Here is a 12,512-nt window from a genome sequence, read left to right on the forward strand (position 1 = left end):
CTTCGTCTTTTTCTTTTCTTTTTTTTGGCGCGTCGCGACATCATCGATATTTCTCTCAACTGAAGGCTGCATGGTGGATCAGGCCTTCTTTTACACTCACAATGCCAACGACAAAACAATGTACTCCGTTCAGGTATTTCCTCTGTTTTTCTTTTGTGCACGGGTAGCAGAATGGCGAGACAATGACGGCGGGTGTATGTCATGCGCTTGCGAAATCGGGGTGACCGCTTGCAAATTACTAGTATTCAGATTAGTAACGCTCGGTTGCACAACAAATTGTGACGAGTTAAATTTTTGATTTCCGAATCAAAACTGTAAGCCGAAAATCCAGTGAAATTTAAATTCTTTTAAGACTGACAAAGATACAAATAATTTTGAAAGATATTTCTTTTTTTATATTTTTTTTTACTGCGTCATATTACAAATGTGTATAATATATTAATGTCTCAATGTATCAATACTCCATAAGATGAGCGGGTTCAAAAAACGAGATTAATTCGCAATTGGCGGATATTCCTCGAAGATCGTATATAATTGTTTCTTTATTTTTAATCATTTTTTTTTTTTATTCTTTCGGACTCGCTAAGTAGTCCCGCAAGTGGGCCAGCAGCGATGCGATTTCTCGCTTCAGCAACGCTCTCGCCCAGTCGAAACAAAGAGAAAGAGAGAGAGAGAGAGAGAGAGAGAGACGTACACAGAGGGGACGGAAACCACTCATCAAGACAAAGGAACGGCCGAGTAATGCCGGGTATATTATTCGTCGCGCGGATGTTTAAGGAGCGCGTTAATTGCGCGTACGCGAAAACTGCCGCTAATTAGCATTGCTGAACGCGTCTCGTCTGTCGTCACTTAAGCCCGCGTCGCTCGCCCCAAAATCCGTGAAAACTGGCGCTAGATTATCCCTAATTTCCGCGCGCATATCCGCAGAATTTATTTCTGAAACTTGTTTCGATTAATTATGCACTCGCGCGACTTTTCAATTAACTCAGCTGCTGCGAATGAAGGATATTGTTGTACCGAAACAAAATAAGCGCGTGCAGTTGCACTTTTGAATAATATGATTATTTACGAGATATTATTGAAATATCACGCTCGCGAGTATTTTGAAGCAAATATTCGGATTACATTCGACGAATATAATCCATTTCAGCAGAGAGTTTCGATAATAATGATCCCTAATTTAATCTACAATAATTGAATACATGTTATATTTTATAAGAACCGTATTCAATCCGGTTTTAATCATTTTTAACGGGGTTAATTTGAGAATTATCGCACCTAACGTGATATTAATACTGGATTAATACGACACATTATTATAAATTTTTTTCTGCGAATCCCTCAACATAAAATAATTTTATCGAATTCACGGAGAGATCTTGAGGAGTTTTATTTTCTCTCTCTCTCTCTCTCTCTCTCTCTCTCTCTCTCTCTCTCTCTCTCTCTCTCTCTCAAAACGCGCGAATGCTTAATCAACCGCTCGTGATGCGGTCGTGGTGATATCCATCCGAATTCATCATATAATTATATTTAATTATAAACAAGTGTGTCACCCCATTCGAGCGCAATCAACCTGCCTTGACACGAAATACGCGACGCGACCGATCCGATTTGGAGATGCGACACGCTACACAATAAGATGCCTTCGAAATCGCCAATTACTCCTTTCCCGATTTTTAAACGTGTACAGATAAACGTTTGTGATAATCGTTGCTAAATTTATTTATACATGCGTTTATCGCTCATATAATCGAAAATCGGAAATGGACCTACCATTATGAGCGATTTTAAAGGCACATCATGTATATCGGTCGCACGGCAAAATGTTGGACAAAATGTCAGTGGCATGGCGTATGTACATCATGAGGTAAACAAAGGGCGGTCAGAGAACCCAAGGTGAGACAGTAACGCAAGCAAAAGGCAATAATACTTGGTATTATAAAAAATATAGGCTGGATCATGTACCTCTGCGAGCGAGGTCGCGCCGACTATAGCTGACTCTCGGTTCGTTCGGTTCGTTCAGGAGAAGGCGTAACACGATTGGTAGTAGTAGTGGTAGCGGTAGTAGTAGTAGACGATAGCGGTAGTAGTCGATAGTAGCTGACAGTGGTAGATAGCTGAGTCGGTAGTGGTAGTAGTAACGTGTACGTATACGCGGAGCAGGGCGCTGGTTCGGCGATCGGCTTGCTCTAACTTGACGGCAGAGTAAGCAAGAACGTACAATTGTTACACATCCAGCATTAGTTGCAAGTAACACTACTCAACAACACACACACACACACACACCTTGTAGAAGTTGCGACGATAACGCTACTAAGTATTGAGTGTCAAATCGACTAGCCCGAGACGTATTTTCGTTAATGTCCCTATTCCACACGTTTTGGATAATGAGAATAAAATCTGGACCGATTTTGTTCAAGGATTTTGCCGTAAGAGTCACGCCTAGATTTTCGAACCTTTCGCTATTCATAATTAAAGATAATTCGAAGAATCGATCCAATTACAGGCGAATTTATATATTGAATTTATATAGTGAATTTTTTTCAGATGACTGTAAATATATTTGTTATTCGTAAATATTGCTCGTTGCTTAAGGAGGTTCGATGGCTACAACAAAATGCAGAGAGTTTTATAAAATTTTAATATGTTGTTCTGGAATGCAAAATAGAATTATGAGAATTTTTTAGGAATTTTTCACCGTCCCGTTTTGAAAAAAATCTACTCCAAAAACTTAAAAAGTACAATTTTTGGATTAGATTTTTTTCAAAACGGGACGGTAAAAAATTCCCAAAAAGTTCACATAATTCTATTTTGCATTCCAAAACAACATATTAAAATTTCATGAAACTGGCTACATTTTTAACATAGGTTTTTATGGGAAATGGTATATTGCATATACCTTCAGAATGAAATAAGTGCAAGAAAAAATGCAAATAATAAGGAAAGAAAAATATGCACATGTAACTTAATAATTTACAAATAAATGAGCGAAAGAAAGGAGAAGGTTACCGCACATTTCGTAGAAAAATTAATTATTAAAGCATAAATTGCTTGATATTTCGTCTGCTAGACTGCCACGGTCGTGAACGACGTGAACAGCAGCACGCATTATACGCACGCGGCGACCAATCAGAGCAATCCCCTTCATTACCACTACTTCAAACGCTAGTGCGCTGTTTCCAGAACCCCCGCGTCCCCCTACTCCCACCGATGAAGCCATCGAACCTCCTTAACACATCTTTATGCAGTAAATTTTTTAGAATAATATATTTTATAGACTTTGTTAAATATGTCAAAACCATTAATCACAGAAAACAATCTGCGACACAAAAAATCTAGACGTACTGATATCTTCAATTTCGAAATCAGGGAGCCACGAAAGTTCAAGATTTTACGCTTCGTTTTTGTTATACTTCTACAAAAAAAAATTAAATTTTGTTGAGTAGTGTAATCTGGAGAAAAATATCACATAGTCTGTTACTATTAGAGATATGTCTCTTCGTCTCAATATCGCAAAGAGAAAACTAGAACGATATTCTAGAGTACAAACTTGAAGACTGTCCTAAATTGCGCGAAAATCGAGAATTAGTAAAATGTTTAAATATTAAAAATTAAATTATACAGCGATAGCAAAAATAGATTTCTATTTGAATATTTTCGTTATGTCTCTTTTATATCTGTTATCGTATAATTTTCGTTGAGTTCATTGTTAAATAATGTGTGTGTCATACTGAGAATTTATAATGTCTCTCGGTAAACATCATAAAATATTGCCCCATTATTTTATGACGAAATAAATTGATTGCTCCAATTGATTATTCCGTTAATACGGTGCTTTCATTACTCTTAATAAATTTTCCTACCCTGAAATGCGATAAATTTAAACGCGTAAATGTGAAGCTGTCTTTTTATTTATAAGCATCGATCAACACTTTTTGAAAATTTACAGAGAATTTGTAATATAGTTCAGAATAGAATTTTCATAATTTCATATTTTAAAAAATACCTAAAGATAGCTATTTTACATTATTATAAAATGAACGGAAAACGATAACGTTCTAATAATTCTGAAAAATAAACTACAAATTTGTTAGAGAGTGAGAAGAAACAGAAAATACGAGAAGACATTATACATACTCGTGTATACTTTTCACATCCACAGCTTTCAAATATCGTTCTAATTTTCCGTTCGGTGATATTGATAACTATCAGTTCCTTATCTACTTGATTTCTGCTCCTCCGCTATATCGAGAGATCGCATATAGCGATTGTATCACAGTGGGCCGACAGGGTTACGTGAGAAATGCACATATATCTTAGACTTTATATCTTATTATTTTTCCTCGGAACAACGTCAAAAACTACGACAACGTCCTTTGTGGACGTCAGCAAGAGTATCGCCAGGACGGAAGGTCCCCCTCTTTCTTTTTTTTTCCTTTTGACTCGTCTCTCCGTCTCTGATCGATTTTGAAATTTACTTTCTCCCTTGTTACGCGCGCGTCGAAAGACTCAGCCGGCTCTAGTCAGCGCTATTCTTCGAACACCCGATATATTCCGCTCGTGCTACTCGATTGCTATTGATAAGAAACACTGTGCGCCCCTCTATGAACTCTCTTGGGGATTATTAGCCAGTCTGTTTTTTTAAATCTAGGATTTAGGATATAGGATCGCGATGTGGGAGACGCACGTGTGCGCGGGAGGGGAGATATCGATTTCTTTAATTAATTAATTTCGAGGAACGGTAAAAAAGGGAGCGTTGAAAAAGTTTTCTCTTTTTTTTCTCTCTTTATTTTTAATTCTCTCGGGTATTTCTTTATCGTCGATCAGTTCTGGTGATTTTCCTGTATGCGAAAGGGGGACTTTTATGGGTCATATACATATATCATATCGCATGTTCCAAAATTACAGAAGTTATTACAACTGTGTAAATAATATTTTAATGAAGCAAAATTGTTTCCTCGTTCTTCGTTATTTTCCACTATTTTCCAAATAATCAACATAAAAATCTCACGAATAAGTCCCGCTGAATTAAACTTGTAATCAATCTTGTTTTCTGATCTTCTTCGGTAGTTTTGGAACAAAACGCGTGTACCGATCGGCCAAGGGCGATTCGCGTGGATGTCGCTCTACGATGTGGCTTACCTCGCGAAGCTCTTAAACGCCGCGGATTGCGGATTTATGCAGAGCGGTACTCGCGACGTGTTCAGCTGCTCCGCTATAAATTTGTGCATCTCCTCTGAAACAGACAACGACGTACCGGTATATTAAGTGAATGACGGGAGGCGGGACGTTGATGGCGCGATATAGTTTCCCGCGGTCGAGATAACGACACTCTGAATAACGCTATGCTTTATATTCTCATACGCGGTCAGCGCTAAACGCAGATAAATTATCCTCGCTCTCGTCGGTGTTGTATGCGTGTATATAAGTACAATTTTATTTATTTTTATTTTATTATTATAATCAGTATCTATATATATTTATTATCACAATCATTATTAATTAAAAGAAAAAAGATCTAGAGACTTCTAAATACCTCTCTGTACGAGGACAGTTTTTCAAAATTTCATGTAATACTTTTAAATTTTACAAAAGTTTTTACGTGCTTCTGTTAATCGTTGTATATGTAAACGACTAAACTTGCGAAAGTCGCTAAACTTTTATTTTAAACTGAGCCGGCACGAAGGAATAATGACAGCGGTATTTTTTTACTCTACTTATTGGATCCGCCATTCCTCTCCGCTTCATATCGTTGACGATTATAGCAGCGAGGAAAGATATCCAAGAGCCCCACGGTTTTCAGCGAACAGGCGCTGGGCTGAGATAAACCATGATTTATCGTGACACGCACACATGCGAGCGTGTTTATCGCGGTTATTGTTCTCGAATAGCGCAAGCACGTGCCTGAGATACTTACCGCGTACGTCACTACGATACGCGCGATATTCCCCGCGAGACAATATATTCTCGAGACAATATATTGATGGCTTCATTCTACAATTTGTACCGCAAAAATGAACCTCCAACTGCCAATCGCACTTCGTACAAGATTTGACATAAAAAGTCAATTAAATATCGACATGAAAAAAAAAACGGTTGTGGTCAAATAGTCAAATATCAAAAGTTTTCTGCTATAAATAGCATTCTAAATAAATCACGCAAGTAAATTTAAATTTTATTTATCATTGAATAAATTAAATTTACTAGTCATTTCAGAAAATATAGAAAAAGATATTTTCAATATTTGTTCCATGACCGTCGCAAAATTCATGTTATTATTAAATGTTACGTAATATCTTCGTGAATGTTCATAAATATATTTCCCGCTAGATAAAATGCTCCAAAGACACGACATTCGCGCGACATTTTTTCCTCGTTTTTTTTAGTCTCTTACATCGAATCTTCAATGCGGCAGAATTTCTCACCTTTCACTTGCTGCACGCTCGTGAGCTTTCGCTCCCAGAGATCGTCGAACGGATGGGCGGCCGATGGCTCGAAATCCACCCTGTACTGTCTCATGCCGGCGCTCGTCGTGTAACAGCATGTGCACATGCACGAATGATATCGAAGCCGACCCTCGTCCAGATAAGGATGCGCCAGGGCGTCCACCACAGTGATCCTCTTGTCCTGCGTAACACAATAATTGTTGGGGGAGAACGTCGATAAATATATTAATTATAAAATGAAAACCAAATTCGGGCTAAACGAGAAGAACCTCAGCAATTGTGAATAAATAGAGTATGAATTAGTCATTCGTTTTGGTCATTTTCAATATAAATAAATACAATTGAATTTATAGTTAAAGTTGACAATAAAACGTGAAATCCACAACAGCACTAATTATTATTGATTGAAGTAATAAATAAATTTGCGGAGAGAAATAGTAGTTTCATAAAAAAAAACAGTATAATTGATAAATATAATTGTGAAATATTTTTGTCAATAAAATAAAGTAAACTAAACGCTCTCCGTGTAAAAGTGAAAAGTTCTAAGAGAATTTTTGAGTTTTTCTAATTTTACGTATAAAAATTATGTAAATTAAAATTAAAACTATAATTTACCGGATAAAATTAAATAAAATCAAAATAGGGAATAAGATCTAAAATAGTGAAATAAAATCTATTTTTGCGCGAGACAAACTTACGGGATCGAAGACTAGCATCTGGCAGAGCAAGTGGACGGCCTCGTGCGTCGCCTGGCTGCTAAGATTATACAGGGTCGCGAGCGACGGCGGCTTCTGCGCCCTTCTCAGCATGTGAGATTTCGCGCCCTCGCACGCATACCTCATCTCCTCGAGAGTGGGCGAACCCAGCAGCTCCGTGATTAACTCGAGCTGCGATCAAGAAAGAAGGCCCTTTTTTTCATTGCTTATTACACCGTTAAATTCGTAGTGCCAAATTTTATACTCAATTTGAGTCATTTTTAATCATTCCTACAGGTCGCCACTGTTCCTACTCAATATGTTGTTAATTTAAGTAAATGCTGTTTTGTGTTAAAATAATAAATTTTGACACACACGTTAGTTAAAAATAACAAAATGTTATTTAACTCAAGGTATTGGTTCAAATTTCACCCTTTATTATTTAACAGTGTAATCGCGAAGTGATTTCTTCCACGAGTGACGTAAAGTATTCGCGGTAACTCTCTGACTGAGATGATATCTCGCATAGCCGGGATTATACGCCAGGTTCAACGTGTGACGTGAGGCCCTTCATTCTGAGGAAAAACGCGAGCCGAATTTTTCGAGAGGTCCGCTCCGCTCACCTGTTGCACGGGGCTTTGGGCCTGGAAAAGGATCCGCCGGCGTAGGAGCTCGCCGAAGATGCACCCGACGCTCCACACGTCCACAGCGGCGGTGTAGTGCCGCGCGCCCATCAGGATTTCCGGCGCGCGATAATACTGTGTCACCACTTCCTGGGTCATGTGGACGTTCTGGTCGGGTTCCGCCACCCGGGCCAACCCGAAATCACAGATCTGGAGAAAGAGGACACGCTAGTAACGCTTGGCCGTTCGACGTAAATAGAATAGACTAGGTAGCTAAATTTAGAATATCGCTCCTATTTGGGACAAAGCATTTATGTGGGTCAAAAAGATCCTCCGCTATCTGTATTTTCTCATCGTCGAGTTCAATCGAAGGACATATGTTTCCGTTGTTAAAAACAAAGAATCGTATCTCCATTATTATGAATTCAGAGAAAAAAAAAACAAGGTTTAAAGTTTTAAATATAAAAATAATGTATTTTTTATACATTTAAAGTAAAAGTAACAACTTGATTTATTTTAATAAAGTAATTTAACTGACATATTTTTAATAGTACAACTGCCACGCTGTACCTAGTTTAAAAATTAAGAACTATAAACATTTTCAATACGACTTTTTCTAAACATTGTATCCTAGGAACTAGTAATAATAGACATAAGACGCTTTACTATTTAAGGAGATCCTAAAGTGAAGGCTGAACTTCCTCGACGTCGGTAATGTCAACATTTCTAATCCTGTTTTCTATGTCACATATCTATATCTGTTCTTGTCTAACGAGAGGCATCTGTCCTTGTTTCGCGTGCTGCGCCATCTCTCGCTACACGCAATGTCAACCTAAATGTGCTTTTGCACATATAAAAGTTTATTTAAACTAATCTTTTTTTTTTAGCTTTCAATCTTAGATCTAATTGCACGATATTGTTCTTAAATGTTGTCCCTAGGTCATGCCGGTCTAATTTTGTGGATATTTATTGTGGAATTTTTGTACAAAGCAAATATTGTCGTCACGTATACCAAAAATTAACAAAAATATTAATTTTTTCTTGTTTTTGATATAACGTCGACCACCATGACCTAGATTTTGATGTCGTACTTTAATTCTAGACAAGAATTTTGCATTTCTATAAAGCCAATTAAAAAATTAGTGCTAAGAAAAAAAGCCGGTATTACAGACGGCTTTAGGATCCCCTTAAGCTCCTATTATATTGAAAACTGTATATTAACTCCATTTTGACAAAAACTGGAGATACGATTCTTTACCTCTAAAGTACAATATTCAAGGTTAACATTTAGATTCTGAGATATCTAGATCGAGACTCACTTTTAGCACGCAATTGCTGTTCACTAAGAGGTTCCCGGGTTTAATGTCCCTGTGGAGAATTCGGGCCGAGTGAAGGTACTTGAGGCCTGAAAGCACAATAATATGTCGCAAATTATAAATATATTTTAATTATAATCTCTTCAAGTTTTAAGGATAAATATCAATAAAATATCAATTATTTTTTTATTGTCAGATAAGAAATGCGCAGTATATATAAGAGATATAAGATATTAGATATATCGAAAAGTTTTTAAAGATCACTGAAGAAAATCATACTCGAATAATAGAAAATATTTGCGAATTTCGGATAATTTCGTTTAGAAAAACCGTCGGCGTTAAATTCGATTCGCTCGCCAGTCAATTTGACGGGAACAGCAGCAACGTCACCGAGCATCGATGAAAATTAATCACGAGGACGCGGGGCTTTTTATCGATCGTGAAAATTGACACGAGATCGCCGCGTCGCCGCCGTCTCGCTCGTGCGAGCAGACTGCGAAAATGATAGTGACGGAAGAATTTTTCTCGGTGGCATGACAAGCTGACAAAACATCAGAGACGCCGTTGCTGTGACATGACACGTCGCGTCGGTCGCGTCGACGTGAACCCAATTTTCGTGCCGATGAAAATTCACGCCCGGCTCTCTCTCTCCCCCCCCCCCCCCCCCCCCCCCCCGGAGAATTCGGGCCGCTGACGGTACTTGGCGAAAGCAAATAATATTCGCAATATATATTTCTTAATTATAATCCTCAAGTTTTAAGGATAAATATCAATAAAAATATCAATTATTTTTTTATTGTCAGATAAAAATGCGCAGTATATATAAGAGATATAAGATATTAGATATATCGAAAAAGTTTTTAAGATCACTGAAGAAAATCATACTCGAATAATAGAAAATATTTGCGAATTTCGGATAATTTCGTTTAGAAAACCGTCGGCGTTAAATTCGATTCGCTCGCCAGTCAATTTGACGGGAACGCAGCAACGTCCACCGAGCATCGATGAAAATTAATCACGAGGACGCGGGGCTTTTTATCGATCGTGAAAATTGACACGAGGCGCGTCGCCGCGTCTCGCTCGCTTCCGCGCGCTCTCGCCGCTCTCCTCTCTCTCTCTCTGCTGATGAAAATTCGAGGCACTTCGGGACGGTGATTATATTAGGCTTAATCAAAAATCGGTTATTATTTTGTCGAAAATGCCCGTCGATGAAATTCGGGCCGCGCGGTATTCCGCGCAAATGCGATGAATAATAACCGAATTTATTTCCTTAATGGAACAATGCGGAACGTAAAAATTTTTAATTAATATTTTAAATAACATTTAACACTTAAGAAAAAAAACGTAATAATAAGTCTAAGAGAATTACAAGAATAAAAATTTACAAAGGATCGAGAAATTTAGAAAAAATGACTGTAATATAAAAAATTGCAACTTTATAATATCATAAACTTGGTGTAATTAACTTCATGATATTATTAAAAAGTAAACTTCTATAAATTAAAAAAAATTTCAAACTTTCCGATTTTATCCAGGCTTTTTTAATATTCTCATTATAAAATTTAGTATACTTAATTTTAAAATTTATCTTATAATATAAGCCTGGAGGTTATATACGTAACGTTGATATATTATGACTGAAAATGTATAATTATTTCTATAGTTTCCATTTTGGATTTTGCAGATGATGACGATGACAAGAGAGGCAGGTCTCTCGAAGCTCGAATTAATTATTTATCAGGAATTTAACAGCCGATAGACTGCTTCGTTAAGGGAAAGGTCGGACAAGTTTAACGGTAAACTGTAACGTTATTGATTGGTACTCTCTAAATCTCACAGAGTAGTTTCGCCACTAATATATTAGAGTGATTGCGACAGTCATTCCAAAAGAGAGGGTTGTCACTCTAATTTGAGTAAATGCGGGCACTCATAAGGTAGGAGTGGATTTTTCCACTCAAATTTTTAGAGCGACATACAATGGGAGGGATATACAATCACACTCTAAAGTTATAGTGAATCACGATTCACTAAAAATCGACTGATAAATGACTCTAACAAAGTAAAAGTTTCTACTCAAAATTGTAGAGTGACGTAATGCTTTCCTATATACACTGATCTAATACTGCACTCGAAAAGAGTGCCTTTCACTCTAATGGAGTGCGATTTCACTCCAACTTATAGAGCGCAATTTTTATACTCTTTCTTAGAATGGCGAATCACTCGATGTGCACAGGCTCATTTTTCACTTTTCATTACACTTGCATTTCACTCCTTTTGAGTGATAATTCATTTTTTACTCTTCGATTTTTAGAGAGTAAATATCGTAAACGGGATGATGTCGATAGGAGTGTTTCAAATCAATCGCATCCTTCGCTCGTTTTATAAATACACAAGTGACGCACATGGCGCTTTAATCAGCACTGATTCAATTAGTCGATATACGAAGCGTTCGAGAAAGCGACGTGATCTCTCTTCTTTTCTACATTTCTTGGATTAGTTTATTTTTTACGGTAGAAACTCGGCCTAACTCATAGAGAGGTTTCGCAAAAGCTTATTCTTCCGTTTGCCTTTGTTTTCTCGCCTTACTAAGAAAGCGATTTCTCTAGCTCCCGCGCAAGAATTGTGAAACGTATGGAAAGGTGAGAAATGGCATGGTAGGGTAGCGGCCGAACAGGGCCGTAACGAGATTCCTTCAGTTGTTTCCCAATCCGTCCCGGTCAACGAATCGACTTTACCGTTCGTTTACGTTGTTTCAAAAAGCACATTGAAAAAAGACCCGGGGTGTGTGTATTTTAAGGTGCAACATATTGGCAGTTAGTTCGAAGAACGTTCGATCAGTTTCAGTCTTCCCTGTTCTTTCGCGACGTTCATTGAAATTGAAAGAAGACCGTCAGGGAACAGATCGTTATGATGCGAAAACGAATTATCGGAAAACTCATTATTACGGAATATCCTCGCAGACGTGCGTGATGAAATAAAATTATACAGAAAATAAAGCGGTTTACTGACCTACTAGCGGTTGGACCATGGTTTATTTGAATTCCCATCAGATATATCTGGTAATTTACATAATTTATTATACGCACGTAATGTCTAAGCCTGATATTTCATGTGTCGTACAACAAGCTTTGTCGGGCCTTACTAATTGGCTACATTGGCTACAAGATAGAAGATTTCTAGCAACTCGAGAACTTCTCTATCCCGCAATTAACATGCTTAATAAATTTGTCGTACGACATATAAAATATCAACCTAAAACTGTAGGATCACTTCTGGAATCGTGTCGAATCACACACACGATCGACCCTGAATGTGAGTCGTGCCGCGAGCGCATTCGGATCTCGATCTTCGCGGCAATAAAACTCGGTAATATTGCCGAGGGGGTAATCCGTCGTCTGGGGGGTGGCTGGCGAGACCGGGGAGCGTGTTCGC

At 37.8% G+C, this 12,512-nt stretch overlaps 1 protein-coding gene across 3 annotated transcripts in view; it reads right to left on the reverse strand.

Annotated features, from left to right (window-relative positions):
* The window catches only part of Nmo (serine/threonine-protein kinase nemo), a 132,812-nt gene that overhangs the window by 21,826 nt on the left and 98,474 nt on the right, over positions 1-12,512 (reverse strand). For 2 of the 3 annotated variants that reach the window (XM_077417233.1, XM_077417234.1), the window contains exons 5-9: positions 9,084-9,169; positions 7,765-7,974; positions 7,145-7,333; positions 6,426-6,627; positions 5,143-5,236 (exon numbers count right to left, since the gene is read on the reverse strand). In XM_077417233.1, coding sequence (XP_077273359.1) covers positions 5,143-5,236; positions 6,426-6,627; positions 7,145-7,333; positions 7,765-7,974; positions 9,084-9,169 — 781 coding nt within the window. Of the gene's footprint in view, positions 1-1,965; positions 2,194-5,142; positions 5,237-6,425; positions 6,628-7,144; positions 7,334-7,764; positions 7,975-9,083; positions 9,170-12,512 lie in introns of all 3 variants that reach the window. The other variant, XR_013258745.1, reaches the window with a different exon arrangement.

Source organism: Temnothorax americanus, unplaced genomic scaffold (genome assembly GCF_048541705.1).
Source record: "Temnothorax americanus isolate GAGA-0224 unplaced genomic scaffold, ASM4854170v1 Scaffold48, whole genome shotgun sequence".
Classification (NCBI taxonomy): domain Eukaryota; kingdom Metazoa; phylum Arthropoda; class Insecta; order Hymenoptera; family Formicidae; genus Temnothorax; species Temnothorax americanus.